This window comes from Ceratotherium simum, chromosome 8 (assembly GCF_057802395.1).
Source record: "Ceratotherium simum simum isolate JZ-2026a chromosome 8, ASM5780239v1, whole genome shotgun sequence".
NCBI classification, from domain to species: domain Eukaryota; kingdom Metazoa; phylum Chordata; class Mammalia; order Perissodactyla; family Rhinocerotidae; genus Ceratotherium; species Ceratotherium simum.
Window position 1 is genome coordinate 2,718,572 of NC_141907.1, and position 23,018 is coordinate 2,741,589.

A 23,018-nucleotide genomic window follows, 5' to 3' on the forward strand; every position below is an offset into this window, starting at 1 on the left:
CCAGTTGGGGCTCTACCCACCAGGGTTTATCCTTGACCCCCCCAGCTTCCCCGTTATCCTGCTGTAACGAGAATGGTCAGGGTTTTGTTGACTCACCTTCCTTCCCCAGGACAGCTGCTGGGAACTCAGGGGTGGGTCAGACATAGAAGGTGTCAAAACCGTTTTATTTTTGTCTTTCCTTGGCTTTTTCTCCCTCCCTTTTTTCTTTTTCTTGTTTGAAGCTTATGGCATGACACTGTGCCCACTTCTTTGGTTGCTTTTGTTAAGTTTGTGGCTGATTTTTACACACACACCCTCTGCCCCCACCTGCAGTGGGTGGGGGGAAAGGAGAGACTGTGATCTTCACTTACCCATAGTTACCTGGGGAGCTGTCGTTTGCTGGTTTGTGTTGCTTTGTTTTTAAATAGAGCTTTCAGTAGGAGATGAAAGGAAAGCAGGTCGTCACAGACACGAGCCTTCCAATCCTCCTTCTCACCTGCTCCTCCGGGCACCGCATGATGAGCCTCGGGTCCAGCCGCTCGGTCTCCAGGGCTTAGCACAGCTCACTGGACATGGCTGCTGGGCCATGTCTTTCCGGGTTCTGCCCGCTCCGTAACCCTGCTGGACAGCCAGCGAGTGACGGTGGGCACTGTCTAGATCAGATCCAGTGGACGATCCCCATTTCTCACCTCCAGGCTTAGGGTCTCTCCTTCCTCTGGCCTAAATCTGGCCCCACTCTCCGTCTAGGTCTGCCTCTGGCTCTCTTTGCCTCGTGCTTCAGATTCATAGTAAAGTGACTTTCTAGAAGTGACTTATTATTTCTGGTGGTTGGGGTTTGAAGGGCCTCTCCTTGAACACCGTCCTGCATGAGAGAGTAAATGCAGCTCACAGAAGAACTCCCTGTTGCTTTTGGTTACTTGCTGGAAGTATCCGGCTCCTTCTGTGCAACTGCACACGCATCCGGATTCCTCGACTGGCTTTCCCTGGGCTCACACCGCATGGATGGGGACACTGGCCATGAAGGGAAAGTTGGGTTCTGCCCACAGCCGCACAGCTCACAGGCTGACCTCGTGGGGCATGTCATTCTCTCTCTGTCTGCGTCTTGGTCTTTCCTCTGGCCTAGTGGCATCTTCTCTGCCCGCGTGGTAGGATCGTGTGCAGGATCAGGGCCCTGATGTCAGGCTGCTTGGTGAGCTGTCATGACGACTGCCTGATGGGAGGGTTCCCACTGCTGTTAGAGTAATTGGAGAGGGTCCAACTGCACCCATATTTAACATGTAAGGCATTATAGTCTTTAATATTTTTGACAAATGAGTTTTCATTCTATAAAATTATGAAAGAGAATGAGAAATGTAAAGGTTTCAGAGCAGTGCCGTGAGTGTTGGTGAATTCATATTTTCCTCATCAGAAAAACAGTGTAGCCTAATTGCACATTTTTCAAAAATGTTTGCTCAATAGTAGTGATGGAATGTTAAAATGTAATATGCTGTGTGAGAGGAGTTGTTTTAACCAGCACTCTTTATTTTGGTTTAATGTATCACATTCTTTATGGTTTGCTTTTGAACTTAAAAATTATGCCCAGAATAACATAGTGTATTTATAGGGTACGCAGTTCTACGTGTTTGTAAACACTAGTTAGACTGTGGATTTGAGTTTTGGGAAGCAGGGAGACTTGATTTCTGCCAAGATGCCTTCCAACGTACTTATTTCTTTCCAGTTCTGCAAGATATTAGGAGAGAGTTTTTATTAGTAATTATTTATATTGTGAAAATTTTTTTAAGCAAACAGAAGTTCAAAAGTAATAAAACCAATGACCACATACCTACCTCCCAAAAGTGACACGTGTTAACATTTGGGCATATTTGCTTCTGACCTTTTTTCCCTTTTTTTTTTTTTTTTTTGTGAGGAAGATCAGCCCTGAGCTAATATCCATGCCAATCCTCCTCTTTTTGCTGAGGAAGACCGGCTCTGAGCTAACATCTATTGTCAATCCTCCTCCTTTTTTTCCCCCAAAGCTCCAGGAGATAGTTGTATGTCATAGTTGCACATCCTTCTATTTGCTGTATGTGGGACGCGGCCTCAGCATGGCCGGAAATGCGGTGCATCGGTGCGCACCCAGGATCCGAACCCGGGCCACCAGTGGCGGAGCACGCGCACTTAACCGCTGAGCCACGGGGCCGGCCCTCAACTTTTTTTCTAAAGCATTAAAATCTCAGTGGAGGTCCCCTTTGTACCCCTCCTGTGTCCATTCCTCATCCTCCCCCCAGAGGCCCTACCTGGAAGCAAGAGTGTATCCTTCCCACTCCAAGGGAATTGGTTAGTTTGATTCTTGGGGGAACAAGCCTCTCTTATGAAACTGTACCGTGAAAAACAGTGTAAGGACTGTTTTAGTGAGCCGTGTGTCCCCATCAGGGAAGCAGTCACCCTGTGCAGCTCCCGGGGCCGCTCACGTCCTGCCTCTTGGTCTGGGAGCTGGTTACGTGGGTGTGTTCACTTGTGAAAACCCAGGGAGTTATACACTTATTTATGCACTTTTCTGTATGTGTTATACTTTAATAAAGAGCTTACTAACGTAATTAACATTGTTTTAAATATTTGAAGCCTTTTACCTAAGGACTTTCAAAATGGTCTGGAAATTTTAACAGATTCACTCTCAGGAGAATATGTATAAAGTTGCTGAGAGAAAGTATTAATTAGATTGGGTTGAAAATCTTATTGGCCAAAATAATTTAGAGGAAAGGTCTAAAAGCAGACCCTGAGATTGAGGAAGGCTCAGTGGCTTTTCTCAAGGGCTCTACCTGAGTAGCTTTTGTGCAGATTAGGAAAAAAAGCCCTGACCCTCAAGCTAGATAAACTGTAAGAAGATAAAGTGTATGCCTCTGGGCAGATGACTTAGAAGAAAGCTTTTAAGATTTTCTCTTTATCACTGTTTTCCAGCAGTTTAATTGTGATGAGTCTTGGGTTGGTTTTGTTTGTGAATATGCTGTTTGAGGTTTGTTGCAAGTCAGATATTTTTCATCCTCCCCTGCTTTGGAGACTTGAATTACAAGTACCTACATTAGGCCACTTGAGCTTTTCCTACAGGCCATTGAGACTTGTTCATTTTCATTCTTTTTTTTCCTCCATATGTTTCCTGTTTCAGTTTCTTTTGCTCTGTCTTTAAGTTCACTGATCTGTTCTTCTGCAGTGTCTAATATGATTAATTCCATCCTGTGCACTATTCATTTCAGAGATTGTATTTTGTATTTCTAGCTCTTTTATAATCCTTCACTTCTCTCCTCATTGTGTTCATGCTTCCCTTTAAACCCTTGAGCGTGTTTACAGCATCCCTGAGTGTCTTCAGACTTGTTTGCTGACTCATCATCAACTGTTATTCCTGGGTCCTTTCTACTGACTGATTTTTCTCCTGGGTAGGGTCACATTTTTCTACAACTTCACATGTCTAGTGATTTTCGACTGGGTGCTAGATTTTGTTGTCTTCCTTTGAAGAGTATAGAGGTTTGTTTTCAATAGTTAAGGTGCTTATGGATTGGCTTGATTCCTTTGAGGCTTGTTTTTAGGGGAAAGTAGTAAGTAAAGTAGTTTTTACTGTAGGCTAGTTTAGTCTCACTACTTAAGCCTAACATATATAGGGTCTCCTTTGAAGGCCAGGTATTCAACAAGAGCCAGTTGGGACTTGAAAATCTCCCAACCCTGTATGAGTTCTGGACACTCTTCAGCCTGCAGCTTCCCGCTGTTCTTTGTCTGGCCTCGTGGGGTTTCACTCTGTGCATGCACAACTTAGCATTCAGCAGCAGACTCAAGGGGTCTCCTTGGAGATCTCTGGAGCTCTTCCTCAACTAGCGCTGTTCTTCTGGCACCTGCAAATTCCAACCACCCTGGCCTTCCCCAGTTCTAGTCTCTGTCTCTTCAGCTCAGTTAAAGAGCCAGAATTGACTTGGGCTCCCCCTCCCTGTGCTGCAGTTTGTAAAGGGCCTCCTGGCAGGTGGCCGGCTGATCTCAGGGCTTACCTCATTGATTTCTTTCCATCAGGAATCAGTCTTGTAGTGACTGTGGTCCAATTTCTGAGAACTGTTGCTTCATCTATTTTGCCAAGTTTTCTAGTAATATATAGCAGGAGGGGAAGTCTGGTCCCAGTTACTCCATAGTGACCAGACACAGACTTCTTGTGATGCATTTTTTACTATAATTATGGGATATAATCTGTAAAATTCACAACAAAACTCGAGTTATGACACTTCCTTACACAAAGAACTTCAGTGATTTCCCATTACCTGTAGGGTAAAAACTGCCCTCACAACCCAGAGTCGGTTCTCACCCCCCAGCCCTGTCCCTGGTGTATCCATACCCAGCTCAGTATTGGGCACATGGGAGCAGTCTTGGAGGGAATTTGGGGAGCTTACCTTCTTGGGAGGGATTCTTGGCTTGACCAGCGTCATACAGAGAAACACCAGAGACGTAATTGGATGTCATTAGTGAATTTCCTCAGGATAGGAGAGGCTTTGGGTGATGCTGGTGTTGGTGGCGGTACTGGCTGAGCACAGGCCAGGATCAGGTGCTCTCCTTGGCGCTTCACACACTTTAATGCATGCAGTCCTCACTATAGCCACGCGAGCAGGTGGCTCCCGGTCTGAGGTGGACAGCCAAGGCGCTGAGGCCTCGCGGTTGGTCAGAGGGGTAGGGAATCTGACCCTCGTGGCCTGGCAGCAGCCCATGTGCTTGCCCACGGCATGGTGTGTTGTTATCACCGTGTTTCCTCAAAGAAGATGTCTTTGGGTGTGGTTCCTGCAGGCCAGGGACGCAGATGGGAGCTTGGAGTTGGCTGAGGCCCGAGCTGGTTGTCGTGTAGCTTCAGCTTAGGCATGTCAGCACTCAGTGTGTTCCCACCACTAAAGCAAATCTGTGTGATGTCACTTGTCCTGCTTCTGTGGTGGTGAAAAGCTTCCATGTGAATGTTTTAAGAGTAGCCAGATATGACAACCCTGCTGTTTTCCCAGCTGTGAAAAGGCATCCCTTTGAGTTAGTTCACATTAATCGAGCTCCATTTCACTGACGCCAGCAGTGGTTTATCTTTAAGCACTCACCGTGGAGAAATGGCCGGAATTTGGGGAGGCTGGGTCTGGCCTGGCTCCCCACCTGTGTCCTGCTGGTGGCTGGAAGGAGGAGGCCGGGACCGGGGCCTCTACATGGTGCCCGGTACGCCCTGAACCCCTTCTGCCAGCTTTGCTCCAGACTTGGTCTCTCATTCTCAGACCGCTGCTCTTTCAGGGCGTGTCATCCTTCACTCCTCCGCAGATCTGTGTGTGCCGGCCACTTTCCCAGGTGCTGGGGGAAATGCGAAAGCACGGGTGCACGGCTCACGGACCCCACCAACACGGTGGCTTGAACACCCAGCAGGGGTGTTCACTTAGGACACTCCCTCATTTTTTTCTAATGACAAGTCCCCAAAACTCAATGTTGGCCAATTTGAATATATAAAATGTAGGTAACACATGTAGAAAGGAATGTGGATAACAGATGTCTAATTAGAGTACATAATTAATTTCATTATACAAAGTTACATTTTACATTGAATGATACTAATTTAGAAATGCTGCTCTTTTCTTCTGTTCTCACGTTTCATGATACTATTTTATTCAGGCCAGAAACAGACCTACAACTTCACATGCATTTTTATTACAGTTGTTCTTCATGTAATAAAAATTTTTTCTTGGGGCCGGCCCGGTGGCGCAAGCGGTTAAGTGCGCGCGCTCCGCTGCAGCGGCCCAGGGTTCGCCGGTTCGGATCCTGGGCACGCACCGACGCACCGCTTGGCAAGCCGTACTGTGGCGGCGTCCCATGTAGAGTGGAGGAAGATGGGCATGGAAGTTAGCCCAGGGCCAGTCTTCCTCAGCAAATAAAAGAGGAAGATTGGCAGATGTTAGCACAGGGCTGATCTCCTCACAAAAAAAAAAAAATTTTTTTCTTGAAGAATAACTTACACAGCAAAAGTGCACACACACAATTAACAATTGGCTTGAGGAATTTTCACAAAGTGAACACACATATATTACCAGCACCCCAGAAGCCTCCTCATCTCCCCTTTCAGTCGCTACCCCCCAAAGCTGACCACTAGCCTAACTGCTGACACGACACCATCAGTTACTTTTGCCAGTGTTTGAATTTAAAAAAAAAAAGAATTCCTGTAATGTACACTCTTCAGTGTCTGGCTTTCATTGAACCTTAGGTTTGTGAGCATTGTACATGTTGTGTGTATCAACAACTGTTCCTTGTGCTATTCCACTGTGTAAACACCTCACTGTTCGCTTGTCCATTCTGCTGTTGGTGGCGTTGAGTCGGTTTTGACTTTTGGCTGTTACAGGTGGCGCTGCTGTAACATGCTTGTGCAGGGCTTCTGGTGGATATCTGCACACATTTCTGTTGTGATGTGCTGGTCATAGAGTTTGTGTATATTGAGAGCTGTGGTAAAAACTGCCAGTTTTCCAAAATAATTTTAGAATGTATACACCGACCAGCAGTGTAGGAGAATTCTGGGTATTCCACATCCTCTCAGTGCTCTATATTGTCTGTTTTCATTTTAGTCATTGAATAGGTATGTGGGGCATTGGACTGTGGTTTTAGTTTGCAGTTCCCTGATGGCTAATGAATTGAGCACCTTCTCATATGTTTTTAGCTGTTTGAATATTCTTGTTTGGGAAGTGCCTATGCAAGACTTATGCCCATTTTTCTATTAGATCATCTACCTTTCCTTATTGATTTGTAGCAAGTTTTAGAAATATATTCTGGAAGTGATTCCTGTGTTGGATTTATGCATGCAGGTAAGCCCTCTGCAGCTTACCTGTTCATTCTCTTAGTGCTGTATTCTGATGACCAAAAGTTCTTGATCTTAATATCATCCAATTTATCATTTTTTCCTTCCTGGTAATGCTTTTCATGTCCTTTTAAAGCAGGCATTGCCCTTCCCCAGACCATGAAAGTAGAGCCATTACTGTTTTATCTTTCACGTTGAAATCTCTGATCATCTGTAACTGATTTTCTGTGTATGATGTGAGTTAGAGACAAGATTCATTTCTTCCCACACAAGATCTAGTTGACCCAGCTCCGTTTATTGGAAAGAGGATCCTTTCCCCACTGAATTGAAGCAGCGCCTTTATCAGGGAATCATATATTTGCAGGTCTGTTTCTGGCCTCTGTCTTCTGTTCCATTGGTCTCTTTGTCTGTCATTGGATCAGCACCTCGTGTCGTAATGACTGTCACTCTGTAGTGCGTTTTGAGATCTGGTAGTACAGTCTCAGTTCTGTGTGTCTTGAGGATTGCTTTGGTTATTCCAGGCCCTTTGTATTTCCTTATACATTTTAGAGCCAGTTTGTAAGTTGCTGACAGTTTCCCAGAGTCATCTTGGCTTCTGTCTGAACTGGTTGAGATACAGCACTTTTGGAATCTGTGTATGATGCTTTCACTGGAAATGTTATCATAAGCCACAAACAGCCATGGACATTAGGAAATGGAATTTTAAAAATTGTTTTGTAGGATCCTGCCTGGAGACGTAGTGGTTAAGTTCGTGTGCTCCGCTTCGGCAGCCCGGGGTTCGCGGGTTCGGATCCCGGGCACAGACTGATGCGCTGCTTGTCACGCCATGCTGTGCTGGCGTCCCATATAAGGTGGAGGGTGCTGGGCACGGATGTCAGCCCAGGGCCGGTCTTCCTCAGCAAAAAGAGCAGGATTGGCAGTGGATGTTAGCTCAGGGCTAATCTTCCTCACAAAAAAAGAAAAGAAAAAAAAATTGTTTTGTAACTACATTTGTGATCTTCGTTATGTAGCCACTTAATGTCTTGCTCTCTAAAAAGCTTGAGGTCGTTCCCCTAAGAATAAATACTAACTCTGGCTTGGTTTGTTTGTCTTTTAAAAAACATTTCTTTTAGATGACTGATCTCTATAAATATCTAAAACCAGCATTAATTGAGATTATTTCAGGCTAATGTGTCACCTTCAAATAGACTTCATTGTTCAAAAGAAGGTGAGGGAGAAGTAATATACTAGACTTTGTGAGGACTTGTGTATGAGGTGACCCATCAGATCAGAGAGAAGCCAGTGGAAAGGTCATGCATGCCTCTGGGTCACTGACAGATTATAGTGGGATGTGATGCTGGTGTGAAGGAAGAGATGAGGAGCCATGCGAGGGTGCAGCAGGGCCTAATTCAGCCAGAGGTCAGCATGGCTGGGCAAAGCTGAGACCTGAAAGATGAGTTGAGGTGAACCCTAATACGAGTTTGGGGAGATAGGAGGAACCAAGAAAAAGCCAAGAAGGAGCAGCTGGGGGTAGCAGGAAACCTGAGGGAGAATGGCTGTGTGTCCATGGGGAGAGTGTGGAGTGAGCTGACAGTGGACCCAAAACCGATCTCAGGCTTTTTGCTTGGGCGACTGGGGGATGATCATGGCATTTGCAGGGGTGGTGGGGAGAAGTGGCTCAGGGGGCACTAACAAAAGTTCTGCTTTGGACCTGAGACTTTTGAGACGCGCGTTCAATTTCCAAGTGGAGATGTTGTGTAGACAGTTGGATAAATGAATGTGGAATGCAGAAAAGTGGGTGGGCCTGGAAGCATAAATTTGGGAGTCATCAGTCTATCAGTGGAATTTAATGCCTTGGTAAACTTGAATAATTAGAGATCATGCAGAAAAGGGGAGTCTCAGACCTATGACATAAGTAGAAAGTTGGAAGACAGCTGGGGGTGGAGATCTGAGAGGCAATAGGACGCGTAAGTAAGAGCATGAACTTGGGGGCCACACTGTCTAGGTTTAAATCCCGACACTGCTGCTAGCTGTGTGCCTCAGTTCTCTCATCTTTAAAATGGGGATACTAGGACCAGCTCACAGAGTTATTGTGAGAATTAAATGAATTCATATATGTGATGCACTTAGAACAGTACCTGGCACATAATAAAGAGCTCTACAAGTGATAGCTGCCATTATTGGTGTTACTATTGTTGTTTCAATTGCATTTCCAATATAATTTAACCCTGGAAGTGGATAAAATTGCCTGGAGGGACTGGATGGAGAAGGAGCCTAGGCAGGTCCTGAAGATTACACCATCAGTGGAAGAGAAAGGGCTCAAAGGAGAGACACTCTCCATTGAGATCGTTACAAATCCAATTTTAAAACAAGACAACACAGGTAGATTGAAAATCATTAAATGAAAGAAGATATACCAAGCAGATACTAAGAAAAAAGAAAACTGGCATGACAATATTAATATCAGGCAAAGTAATTCAAAGTGAAAACACAGTAAAAAAGAACAAAGAGGGCAGTGTGCACCAAAAACAGAGCGTTGCATTTATGAAGCAAAATTAGATGGAACTACAATAAAAGTGGAGAAGGACTCCTCGGGGGGACTGTAGTATACCTTTTTCAGAAACTGAGAGATCAAGCTGATAAAGAATAATAAGGTCACAGAGTACTTGAATGATAAAACGGACAAATTAAATCTAACAGCTATACATACAGAACTTTGCACCAATAGGGAATACACTTTTTTCCCAAAGGTGTGTAGAATATTCACCAAAGTTCACTATATCCTATGCCAGAAATGCAGTTGCTACAAATTTAAAAAATATTTATAGCATACAGATCACATCTAATGACAGCAATGTAATTAAATATGTCAAGACAAAAAGACAACAAAAAAATAATCCATACATTTGAAAGTTTAAAACTATACTTCAAAGTAATCCATAGGTTAAGGAAAAAATTAAAATTGAAATTATAATACAATTTAGAACTGTTTAACAATTATTACAGTTATCTCACAATAACATCAGTGAGATATAGCCAAAGTGACTTTCAGAGAAAAATTTGTAGCATTAAATGCATGTATTATAAAAAAGAAAAGTTGGAAAATATAGGAAATAAGCTTCCCGCATAAGAAAGTAGTGAAAAAACAGAACAGTATAAATGCAAATTAAGATTAAGGAAATAATAAAGATAAAGCAGAAACTAAAAAAATATAAAACAAAACAAACAGTTTGTTTAATATAGCTGATTAATAAAACCAAAAGGTAAGTCTTTGGCAAATATGATCCGGAAAAAGAGAGAAAAGATAAAGATAACATCAATAATGAAAAAGGGGTCCTAGCTACAGTTACAGAAGAAGTAAAGTTATAAGAAAATTCTGTGAATAAATTTATACTAATACATTTGATTACCAGAACAATTGGACAACTTTTAAGAAAATATAAATGATCAAAGTTGGCCTAGGAAGAAAAAGAAACTTTGGTTACGTAAATCAACATAGGCAAAAATGATTTGGAAGTCAAGGATTTACCCCCCAAAAGGCACTGTGCCCAAACCAATTTATAGGTGAGTATGTTAATCAGCTTAGGATAAATAATGTTGCAATAACAAATAACTCCAAAATCTTAGTGGCTTTAAAAATCAAAAATTTCTTTCTTACTTACAATGTATGCCTACTGCAATTTGGCTTTGTTTTTGTTCTTAGTGTTTTCACTCCAGGAGCCAGGCTGTCGGAAAAATGCCTCTATGGGACACCGTGGGTCTGTGGGACACTGTGGGTCTTGTGGCAGAGGGAAAAGACATGGCAGAACCAGGCATTAGCTCCTAAAGCTCCCCCCCGAAGTGGCGCATGTTAATACTCCCTCACATTCGTTGGCCAAAGCACATCACAGGGCCAAGCCTGTCGTCAATGCTGAGGGCATGGGTAATCCTCCCACAGGGAGGGGCAGCAAATATTTTGAACTTAATATGGTCCACCACACAGGGTATAGAAGATGGGAAGCTACTGAACTCACTTTGCAAGGCTAGCGTAACCTTGATACCAAAACTGAACAAGGATGGCACAAAATTAAATTAGTGGCCAATTTCACTTAGGAAGTAATATGGAAACTTCCTAAATAAAGTATTAGTAAATTGAATCCAGCAGTGTTTTTTTTTTTTTAATGCATCCTTATGAAGTGAATTTTCCTTGAGGAATGCAAAGATAGTTCAACATTTTCCATTTGAGTCACCATTCATTTATTTAACAATTATTTTTTGAGCTCCTACTTTCTTTTAAAAACTGTTCTGGGCACCGGGGATACATTGATGAACAAAACGAAGTCCCTGACTTCATGGGGCTTACATTTTGGCAGTGGAATATCATGGGCACATAAACAGATTGTGTTATATTAATAAGTTAAAGGAGTAAAACCATATAATTATCACAATAGAGGCTGAAGGAGCCTCTGATAAACTAAGTACCCACTCTGTTCTTTAAAAGGTAGCCTTAATAGTCAAACATTAGAAGCATCTCCATTAGAGCCAGGAATAAGACAAGGATGTTCCCTATCTCAGCAACTATTTAACATTGTATTGGAGATTCTGACCAACACTCTAAGGCAAGAAAAAGAAATACATTGAAAAATTTGTGGGCCGGCCCCGTGGCTTAGTGGTTAAGTGCGTGTGCTCTGCTGCTGGCGGCCCGGGTTCGGATCCCAGGCGCACACCAACGCACCACTTCTCCGGCCATGCTGAGGCTGCGTCCCACATACAGCAACTAGAAGGATGTGCAGCTATGACATACAACTATCTACTGGGGCTTTGGGGGGAAAAATAAATAAATAAATAAAAATTTGTAAAGGAAGAAACCAAATAATTGTTTTTCTTGAATGATATTATCATCTAAATGGAGAACCCAAAGCATATCAATCACATGGCCTGGCCTTTTAGAACTAATGGAGTTCAGAAAGATAAAAATTAGTGACATACCTAAACAATACACATTGTTTCTATGGAAACATATATATGTTGGTAAAAGCATTAAAAAATATTTGGAAGGATCAACACCAAATTAATAAGATGGATTTTCTCTGGGGAGGGGAGATAGGACCCAGATTTTAGGTAATGATCAATAGGGATTTTAGATTTATGTTTAAATTTTATAAAGCAGAAAATATTTCATGAATTGTGCATTAAAACTGCAAGATATATGTAATTTGAAGTTACATGCCTTTCAGCCTGTACCAGCTCATTAGCTTGTATTTGTGACACATGATCCACTTATTCAGTCAATATTTTTGAATGCCTACTACGTGTCTGGTACTGTTTGTCACAGTGTTCCTATGACACCAGTATAGACTTACTACCACAGATTTATAGAAAGGTGAAGTGACTCATAGTGACTTGGTAAGGAGTGGTGTTCTCACGGTTTCCCTGTGACTTGGGTCCCTGGTCCGTAGTTCTTACTGCAGTGTTACACAGGGTGAGTACCATGCCCAGCCAGAAAAATGGGGCTCTGATTCAACCAGGCAGTGAGACTGGAACCCACACTGTGAAGCACCACACCTGTGCCAGGTGGAGCTGGGCTGGAGACTCCGGCTCCTAGGACAGAGCTTGCCACAGAGTAGACCTTCAACAAATAGCTGTTGATTAAATGAGAGTCAGAGTGGCCCATTTACCTCTTGCTTATCTTAAATGTCCCCACCCAGTTTTAGGAAGAAAACATAGAGAATGGTTGGCTCTCCCATGTAGTGGAGCCCTGATCATCTGCTTATTCCATAGAAGAGTCAGGCTGGACAGATCCCCAAGGCAAGCGGGAGGGAAAGAGGGCAAGCCTGGGAGGTGGGCACCCAGCCTTGAGCTCCACCCACTGGAGATGTGCTGGCCAATGGCGGCAGGCCCCACCCCCTAGAGAAATATAAACCAGTGACAGCGGGCTCTAGAAGCCTGCCTGTCAGTGGCCCCCTCTGCAGGACGAAGAGCAGGTGAGCTGCCTGTGGGGGCGGGTGGGGTTGCTGAGGGCCCCCAGGGTACAGGAACCAGCATGGTGACCAGAATTTTGGAACCCAATTTTGGACAAATGACTTTTTAAATTTGATTATTTTATTTGGAAGTTGTATAAAAGGTACAAATATTACATTGTGTTTAGTTTTACATCTAACATATTATCGTCATTATTAAAATTATGAGAAATCATAACTGTCCCAGAAAACCCAGGCTCATGGTTGCCATTGCTGAAAAACTGCACAGTTTACCCCTGACATAAAGTGGGTCTTCTCCTTTGTCTCAGTATTACCTCTTTTCCACTTACAGGAGTAGCTCTAAGTGCCATCCCTGATGGAGAGGGCGCCTTTCCCGTGCATCCTTTGTAATTTTATACACTTGATCCTTTTCCTTCCCTGATGGCCGGCCTTACAGCCCCACCCTGTCCGGGAAGGTGACATTGCCTCTTCTCACTGCAGGCAGGGGCTCGAGCCTTGCCTTGAGTTTCCTGTGTGGGTGGCCGTACCTTGGCTGTGGGGAGAGTTTAGCACCAGTTTTGAGTCTTCTTCCTGGAGCCCCGCATTTGGGGTGCTTGGGCTTCTCCATTGGGCAGTGTCCTCTAGACAGGGACAGGCCACAGTTGGAGGGTCTACACTTCATGTTGTGGCCCTTGGCATGGGAATAAAAGAGCGTCTTCATAAAATATGTGTATTTCATTCATTGAAATGAAATACATGAATTTCACAAAGGAATTAATTAGTAAGTGAATAATGTAAATTTTTTGTTCAAGTCAGCATAAATGAATTTGATTAAGGCTAATCTTTGAAAAATGTCCTGTGTCCCCTTTTGGTGAGTCACGGAGGCTCCCTGTGGTCAGATACCACCTTTAGTCTGCCAGCCGCTTGTGGTCATAGTTGATAGCTCTGAGCCTAGAATCCTGAAAATTCAGTGTAACAAGTGACAAAATTCACTCGTCTCCACTTGTCGCCTCACACTTCCCACACCGACCCTTTTTGGTGCCTCTTCTGCCTACTCACGTGGCCTTGTGAGCTCTTGCAGCATTTCACCCCCATCTGCTTGGCATTTCACTCTCCAGAAGGACTGTGTCATTTCAGATGTGGAAAGTTTGTTTTACTCTGCTCTGCCAGAACAGTTATAAATCAGACTTTTCTAGTACTGACTCCAGGGAAGACTCAGAATTTAGATTTCTCCTGTTCAGGCCCACATTTCTTCTGGCCCACATACTTCTTGGAAGTATACGGAAGTACAGTATACATTGAGGGTTCCATATGAATTGTAAGGTGTTTTACCTGCTCTCCAGGGCTATCTCAGGTATCTCAAGGCCTGGTCAGTTTGAAGGGTGGACAAGTTCACTTGGTGAGCAGGCGCAGGCTTTAAAAAGTAGACGACATCATTTTAAAACTCATTGAGTCCTGCACCTAAGACCGTGCATTTCACTGTATACATGTTTTATGTAAAAAAGAACTATAAACAAAGATTAAACTCTAGTTAGTAGGTTGTTTTTTGCAGGTATGGGTTAGCAGTTCTTAAACTAACTTGTAGATAGTTCAAGTGTATTCTATGCTTGAGCAAATGAGTAAATACATCAAGGATAATGGGAGCCCAGTTCTCCACCATCGGGGAGGGAGTTAGTTACACATATGGAAAAGGGGATGCGCTTGGGGCTGGGGTGGAGTTGGAGGTGTCCGTGTGAACTCATAGTTGTAACAGGTGGATGTATAGATGTAGAAATAAACGTAGAGATACATGCACATCTGTGTATTCATGTGTGTGTTTGGGGGGGTATGTATCAATATTTCCTAGCTCTGTCCATTGGAAGGGCCTGGAAGCAATGAAACCCCTCAGTAGCGATGAACACCCCTTGTGTCTAGATGTTAGTGTCTAAATACCATTCTTCAGTGAAAGGAACCAGGCTCCTTGGAGCAAAGACTGATTCCTGGGCTGGGGCAGGGAAAGTACAAAATGAGCTGGCACAGTTTTTTGTACACCAGAAAATAAGGAAGTGCTCAATGCATGATGAAAACTTACCAGAAGGACCCAGGTACTAACTTGAAGGGAGGCAGAGCATAAAGCAAACAAAAAAAAAACAGATGTTTATGGATTATAAGCCATTGAATAAAACAAAAATTCATTGAGTACATACTGATATAGATAAATGAATTTATAACAAATGGAGAAGAAGGGAAAGCTCTTTCTTACAGTAGATGCCAACTGAAAATGGAGGAGGAATGATGGCCTAAGGAAAGCATCACTGGATGCCAGAGAGGTGGAGACAAGCTTGATGAGGAACAAGATATATACATCATCTCACAGGGGAAGATAGTAACTCTCCAGTGGAGAAACCTGCACCCTAACCGGGCATCACCAATGTGGCAATAAACTGACATCATGTGTCTCCTAATGAGCGGTACCAAGAAGGACGTACGTCACCTCTGGAGTATTCCTGCCAACCCACAAGGAAACAGCAGACAACCCAAACTGGGGGACAGCCTCCCAAAGAACTGGCCTGTGTCTAGGTCTAGAAACACAAGGAAAGGCTAGGAGCTTTAAAAGAGACATGACAACTAGGTGATCCTGAATTCGATCCTGGACCTGGGAGGAAGTAGCTAGAAAGGACATTATTGATGAAATTGGAATATGGACTGTGCTACTTTTCCCAATTTTGAAGGCTCTACTGTGGTTATGAAAGAGAATGTCCTTATTCTTTGGAAATACACACTGAAGTATTTAGGGGCAAAGAGGTATGCTGTCTCCAACTTAATCTCAAATAGATCAGAAGAACTTATGTGTGTGTGTGTGTAAAGGAGAATGGGAAAAAGGGAATGAGAGGGGGAGAGACAGAGAGAATGCTATAGCAAACAGAACACAATGTAGACGTTTGGTGAATCTGGGTGAAGGGTGTATGGGAGTTCCTTTTACTATTCTTATAACCTTTCTGCAAGTTTGAAATTATATCAAAATAAAAAGTTGCCCCAAAAGGGTGGCACGTATGGCCCATGGCAGCGGCAGCTGTAGTGCGAGTGCAGGTGTTGCCCACGGCGTCTCGTGTCCAGTGTCCTCTCACCCCAGCTTTGTTGAGCTGTACTCATCACTCTGCCCTTCTGAGCACCTGCCGTGCCAGGTATGGCTCCAGGGACCTTCGCATCTCACTAGTGCTGTCCTCACGGCAACCCGAGGAGCCCTGTGCAGACGAGGGGACGGAGGCACAGAGGGACTGGGGCCTACCCTAGGTCACAGGGCCAGAAACGGCCTGGCTCGCTGCTGCCCCTCCTGTGCTCTGCTGCCTCGCTGGTGAATGGTTGTGGGCGTGTCTTCATGTGCTTTGGAAATTTGAAACCTGAGGTCAAAAAGGACATTGATAGGAAGGTAGGACCAACTGAGGCTAAGCTTCACCTTTACACCCTTTTCCAGAATTGGTTCCTTGGAAAATGTTGAGATTGACTTAACATCTTTTAATAGAACAGTCATCAGTTGCAGTTGTTCGTGTAGCAGTGGCCATCCAGGAGTCTAGAGCCGGAGTCAGCCTGGAGCTGATCCTCCCCCGCCAGCTTTTGGAAATAAGGCTTTCGTGGAACACAGTCATGTGCACGCTTTGCTTTGACCTAAAAATGCTGCTTACAGTTATAAGTGGTTCTGTTTCGTGTAGCTGCTTGTTACCTAACTAATACTTAGTCCTGGTACCATGCAGTTTTTGTTGATCACCATCTCATTAAAAAGATAGGTTTTATGAAAAGACAAAATCGTCCCATTTGCAACAACATGGATGGACCCGGAGGGTATTATGTTAAGTGAAATAAGCCAGAAAGAGAAAGACAAACAGTGCATGATTTCACTCATATGTGGAAGATAAACCAACACACGGACAGATAGAACTGTTTGGTGGTGACCAAGGGCTAGGGGGGTGGGGAGTGGCCACAAGGGGTGGAGGGATGCACTTATATGGTGACTGACAAACAATAAAGTACAACAAAAATTTCACAATAAAAAAAAAAAAAAGATAGGTTTTATGTTTATAGGATTAAAAAATTTTTAATTTGGGGCCGGCCCAGTGGCGTAGTGGTTAAGTTCACGTGCTCCAATTTGGCAGCCCAGGGTTCACAGGTTCGGATCCTGGGCACAGACCTACGCACTGCTTATCAAGCCGTGCTGTGGCAGGCGTCCACATATAAAGTAGAGGAAGATGGGCATGGATATTAGCTCAGGGCCAATCTTCCTCACCAAAAAAAAAAATTTAAGATACACAGGGAAATAAGAGTTTTAAAACCTCGTAATTATTATAAAAAGCTACAGGTATTTATTTTCTTCCTTTACTGCTGCTAGTTTAACAAAAAGCAAATGACTGAAAGAGAGCAGCATGTTGGAAGGCCCTGCTCAGGGTTTCTTCCTCTGCATTTGTACCTCCAGCGTGCAGTTTCTGTGGCTGTGTGCTGCCTGACTAAATAATTCAAGGGCCCTTAGCAACAGCAGGCTAAAGGTCTCCCCATGAATTATGCATGCTTCTTCTGTACTGCTTTGCGTTAAGTATACTATTGCTTTCCTCTCCTGAGCACGAAGGGAGAGAATCGCCTTTGTCAGCCTGCCGACTGGGACTGCTGGAGAAAGTGCACTAATTGGCCTCCTTGGGGAGCGCGAGCTAAGGAAGGATGTCTCTGTGTGTGGCCCGCGCCTTTGCCCAGGGCCCCGGGGGCTGTACCGGCTGACCCTGGTATGGATTCAGAGGGGTGGTTTGCAGTGAATGGTTGGAAGTATTTGGTTAGATGGCATCACAGTGGCTCTTATCAGCTCCACCCAGGTAAAGTCCCTCGTCTCTGTGCGCCATGTCATGGTTGGCGGGGCAGGCTGACTTGTGCGGTCCTCAGGTACGTTCGCCAAGGGGGCTGAGTCAGCCGCGCAGTCAGCCCCATAACACAACCTCGAAGTGGGATTTAAATACTGAGAGTGCGTGAGATTCTGGTGTGGATGAGATGTTTTGGTGAGATGGTAATGGGCTAAAGCCTCGTGCTGCAGAATTATCTATAAAGCTTTAATACTAAGGCGTTATTAAAGTTGTTTGTAACATGTGACCTACATGTTTGTCCAACCAAAATAAAGGTGGCGGCTTTTCCAATTTTCAGCAAATCTGAAGTAGACTTTAAAAACTTTGTCACCAGGAAAGCATTTTTTTGACTCAAAATGGTCAACTGAAAGAAAAAAAACCCACCACAGTGACAACAAAACCCCGGAAATGTTCTCTAAAGTGATGCTACAACGCGGGACGTGTGGGTGTCTTCCACGGCCGGTTTTTCTTTGGTTCGAGTACCAGCATGTGCTTTTACCCAAACACCTTACACCCGAGAGAAAAGCCAGCAGTGAATGAGACCTATTGGGATGTGCCAGCTCTGTTCTGGCCTTGAGTTGATGTAGCAATCCTGGCATTTGAAGGAATTTCATTTCAGAGTTGAAGTCAATCCTTCCATAAACGTGCTCTATTTTCTGTGTGTCGAGAACAGTTAGAGAGGGGGGTTTAAAGGTGGTGTGAATTATGAAATTCAGAACTGAAAATGGATATCAAAGATGAGGCGACTTTCCGTGTGTGTTGAGGACACAGAGAGAGGGCTAGGATTCTGTAATCCACGTGAGCAGCTTCCGCTTAAACCTCTCTGCAAGGGGGCTCTGCACCCACCGCTGCCACTCTGCAGTCTTCTGCAAAAACGTGCCATCATAAAAATTCACTGGGAGGTCTTGTGATTAGAAGAACCCTGTATTGACAGGCTTTAGGTAGCCAGTGGTTGTCTCTCTTTTTCCCACTTGGAAGAATGTGCGTGTTCCTAGAGGTCTGGCTGTGGTGGAGTGCAGTGGCCCCGGTCTGCGGACTCGGATAGGAAGCCCCCGCGCCAAGGCCCAGAGCGGCTCCTTCAGGGTCCTCATCTCTGCTGTTCACTTTTGGAGCTCCCTGGTGCTGGAGCTGAGGCCCGGGGAGCTGGCACTGGGAGGGGCCGGTTCAGTGGGAAACAAAACAGCGTGGGTGCCTTTCCGGAAGGAAACAAAGGGAGACTGTGGGAAGGAGCCGCTGCTTTTACCTCCCGCGGTGCAAGGAGCCAGAGGCAAGCTAGTTCTCTCCGGTGTCGTGGGATCAGATGAGAGCCAGGATCCCAGGGCCTGCGGCCCTCAGTGAGACTAGGGTTTTCAGCTCAAGTGACTCTTCCCTTTGTTTCCTGAGTGTCTTCCCGGAGCCCCGCTGGCCCGGGAGAGGGTCTGTGTGCACGCAGCCGCCAGCCCAGCCCCTCCCCTAGTTCTGCTCCCTGCCGTCCCGCTGTCCCCCTGCCCCTCGAGCCTGTGCCTTCTTAGGCCCGGTGTGTATCTTTTTGTGCACGATGTCAGTGCCCCAAGAGTCCAAGGCAAGCACTGGCGTGCGCCAATGAAGCAGTACATACAGACCTCAGAATGTGCTGACAGTCCCCTGACACAACGGAGCATAACACACCGTGGGGGTCAGTAGTTCCCTTTTCTTTAATTTTAAAGTTTCTTTCTCAAGTAGACTTTTAAAGTGTCAATTGTTGATTTGTGAGTCTTAAAAAATAATTAGTACTTGTCAAGTCTTATGAGTTTAGTCAATATATGGGTCATCGTTCACTTAAAATTTATATTCAGTCAGCGTTCATTCATTCATTCATTTATTCCGGAAATACATAGCACCCCCTCCCGCCCTGTAATGGGGGCATAGCCAAGGACCACGCGCTGAGGCACCACGGCAGCTGAAGAGGTCCGTTGGAGTGGTGAGTGCTGAGGAGCAGCTGGCTGGGGAGAGGGCAGGCCCGTGCGGGTGGGAGGGGGTGGGTTGCAGTTTCACAGCAGAGCGGATGTTCTCTTCTCCGTGTGGTCAAGGGAGGCAGAGATTCTAAATCACTCTGCTTGTTGCGTTGTTGGAATCCAAACACCTCTTATGTGAGAAGTAAAAGCTTCAACACCCTTGATGGGGTTCAGCTGCTCTGCTGCAGTTTGTGCCCAGTCTGCCTCTTTGCCTCCCCTGCCCTCACGGTCCCGGCCACCAGCACCCTCAGCTGGGCCTCCACCTGGGCAGAGCTCAGGGCCGCCCTCCACATGCAGCCACAGGGGCCTGTGAAGCACACAAGTCTGTTGTTAACATTCCCTTGTTTATCACTCCTGCTCCTCAGCACGTGGCCCCCGAGGCCCAGCCACACCCGCCATGAGCCATGTTTCTTCTGGCACAGGGCCTTTGCATGTGCTTGTCCAGTCGTGAAAGGCTTTTCTTGCTTCCTTGAGTGCAGTTAACTTCTGTTCATCCCTCAGTTCAGCCTTTATTGCCTCAAGGAAAAAAAGCTGGAGGACGAATGTTTTGCTGCTCATACTTTATACAGTGTTTAAAAAATAGATTATTTCATCTTTGTGAGGATCACCTCGTTTATCAACGTAAAATGTAGCAGGAGAGCACCCTTTTGCTCAGGCCCTGCTGATTGTGATGTTGGCTAATTAGGCAGGTGGAAAATGGCTCATGGTTTCCATTCACCTTGAGCTTATTCTGGATGAAGCTGAACACATCTCCACGTGGCTAGGAGCCGTCTCAAGCCCCTCTCAGTGACTGTCCGTAGTCTTCGCTTTATTGATCTCTTTCTTATGGATGTGTAGGTGCTCTTAATAACGAAAACTAGTTCTTTGTGTAATGTGTTACATGTATTTTCCCACAGTTTCTTGTCTTTTGACTTAGCTTTTAGTGTTTTTTACATAAACAGATTTTATTTTATTTATTTTTTATTTTATTTTGTTGAGGTATAATTGACATACAACATTATATTAGCTTCAGGTATACAGAATAATGATTCAATATTTGTATACACTGTGAACTGATCACCACGATAAGTCTAGTTAACGTCTGTCACCATAGTTACAGAATTTTTTTCTTGACATGAGAACTTTTAAGATCTCTCTTAGCAACTTTCAAAAATACAATACAGTGTTGTTAACTATAGTCACCAAGCTGTATATTACATCCTCATGACTTATATATTTTATAACTGGACATTTGTACCTTTTGACCGCCTCGCCTCTTTCACCCACTGCTCACCTCCACCTCTGGCCGCCACAATCTGTTCTCACATGCAGAGATTTTTGTTTTTTTTTTTCTTGTGAGGAAGATCAGCCCTGAGCTAACATCCATGCTAATCCTCCTCTTTTTGCTGAGGAAGTCTGGCTCTGAGCTTGCATCTACTGCCACTCCTCCTCCTTTTTCCTCCCAAAACCCCAGTAGATAGTTGTATGTCATAGCTGCACATCCTTCTAGTTGCTGTATGTGGGACGCGGCCTCAGCATGGCCGGAGAAGCAGTGCATTGGTGCGCGCCTGGGATCCGAACCCGGACCGCCAGCAGGGGAGCGCGCACTTAACCGCTACGCCACGGGGCCAGCCCTTTTGCAGAGATTTTTAAATCTGAGATTTTAGGCCGGCCCCGTGGCGTAGCGGTTAAGTGCGTGCGCTCCGCTGCTGGCCGCCCGGGGTTCGGATCCCGGGCGTGCACCGACACACCGCTTCTCCGGCCATGCTGAGACCGCGTCCCACATACAGCAACTAGAAGGATGTGCAGCTATGACATACAACTATCTACTGGGGCTTTGGGGCGGGGGGGGACATAAATAAATAAAATCTTTAAAAAAAATCTGAGATTTTAAATACAGAGACTTTAAATGTGTTGTCCATTATATCAATATTGTCTTTTATGGCTCTGGATTTGCGTGTTCTGGCTCTTCTCACTCAGATATTTCAAAAAATTATCCCATACTTTCTTCTGGTATTTCTCTAAATTTCATTTTTTACATTTAAATCTTTGGTTCATGTGAGATTTATTTTAGTGTGTGTTGGAAGGGCTCCGATTTGATTGTTTTTCAGATGGTTGTCCAGTTGTCCCTCTACCCTTCATTGAGTCACCCATTTGTGTTCTGTCCCAGGAGGGTGACCACTTCTGCACCAGCACCGTCGCCCCAGCCATCCAGGACGTGCGTTTGGGATGTGGTGTAATGTTAGGTAGGGCGGGCCCCGCCTCCTTCCTCTGTTTTATTTTGTTTTTCCAGCATTCCATGTTTAGTTTTCAACAAGAACTTTTATACTCAGCTTGTCTAGTTCTAATAACACGTCTGTTGGGGCGTCTGTGGGATTATAAGTTAATTAGGGAATCTAGCCCTCAATGCTCTGGTTACTGGACATGAATCAAACATAAAGAGTGAGGCTCTCAGCCCCAGAGAGAGAGTGTGTGCATGTGTGGGTGCCCGGATGACTGTGTTTCCTACATCACATACATGTAAAAGGGAGTTCAGTATGTCAGGATTCTTAAGCAAGTCCTTTCCAGATGGTTCTGTCTGCGTGATGCAGAGCTGCTGAGTTCTCTGGAAGCCGTGTGTGGACCCTCATCCCGCCACTCACCGACTGGCCTTGCTGCTGTAAAGGTTTAGTGTGTTTATATGTGGCGAGCTTTGTGTCTTCCCGACGAGCTCGGAGTCAGAACCTTCCTTCAGGCTTCAGTGAGCACTGGGGCAGATCTGTCATGGGAGTTTTAGCTCAAAAATAACAGGTACAGCATGGTGTGTTCTAATGAGCCTTAAAGAAAAATTAAAATTGCCATTCTCTGATCTTATATAACTTCTGAATTTTATTTTAATTTTTTTCTGTAGCAGTTTAAGTTATTTGATTACTCTTTGACTTTCTATTTTTCTTTTCTTTCCTAACCTAAATGCTTTTTGAGCTTTGAATGATTTCTGCCCAAAGTGGCTTCTAGTTACCATACCGATCCGATTTGATCAAATTTTTGCTTTCTTGGCCCCTAAAGTCTCCCTTTTCTCTAGATTCATGGGGTCTGCGCTGTGGCCTCCTTCTCAGCCCTCTGGGCTCTGGTCACACTTGTCCTGGGTTGTAGGAGTGGCAGCCGCAGGCCGGGCCTCTGCCCACCATTCTCAGTGCATCTGTGGACGAGGTTTAGTCTCAAGGTTAACACCGCATCTGCCCCATCGGGGATTTACGCTGCTTCGCTGACCTCCCTCACTAGTCTTCTCCCACCTCTGGTCCCTCGTCACTAACAAGATGCATTTTAAATGATCAGCCTAGAGCTGAAGCCAGTTGACTCGTCCACTTGACTCCTTACCACAGCCAGCCCAGATGGCTTATGGAGCACGAGTGACCGGGCACATCAGGCCGTGGGACAGGTGAAAGAGCGACACGGGAGCATTTATGACTAATAATATTTCCTTAGTCACCTTTGCTCCCCAAAGCCATGGTAACAGGCC

At 44.9% G+C, this 23,018-nt stretch overlaps 1 protein-coding gene across 9 annotated transcripts in view; it reads left to right on the top strand.

Moving 5' to 3' along the window:
- Positions 1 to 23,018, top strand: part of RGS12 (regulator of G protein signaling 12) — a 131,729-nt gene that overhangs the window by 81,416 nt on the left and 27,295 nt on the right. For 2 of the 9 annotated variants that reach the window (XM_087434853.1, XM_087434854.1), the window contains one exon: positions 21,690 to 21,765. The exons of the other annotated variants lie outside the window; for them this stretch is intronic. In XM_087434853.1, coding sequence (XP_087290979.1) covers positions 21,690 to 21,765 — 76 coding nt within the window. The remainder of the gene's footprint in view (positions 1 to 21,689; positions 21,766 to 23,018) is intronic. 9 annotated transcript variants of the gene reach the window in all.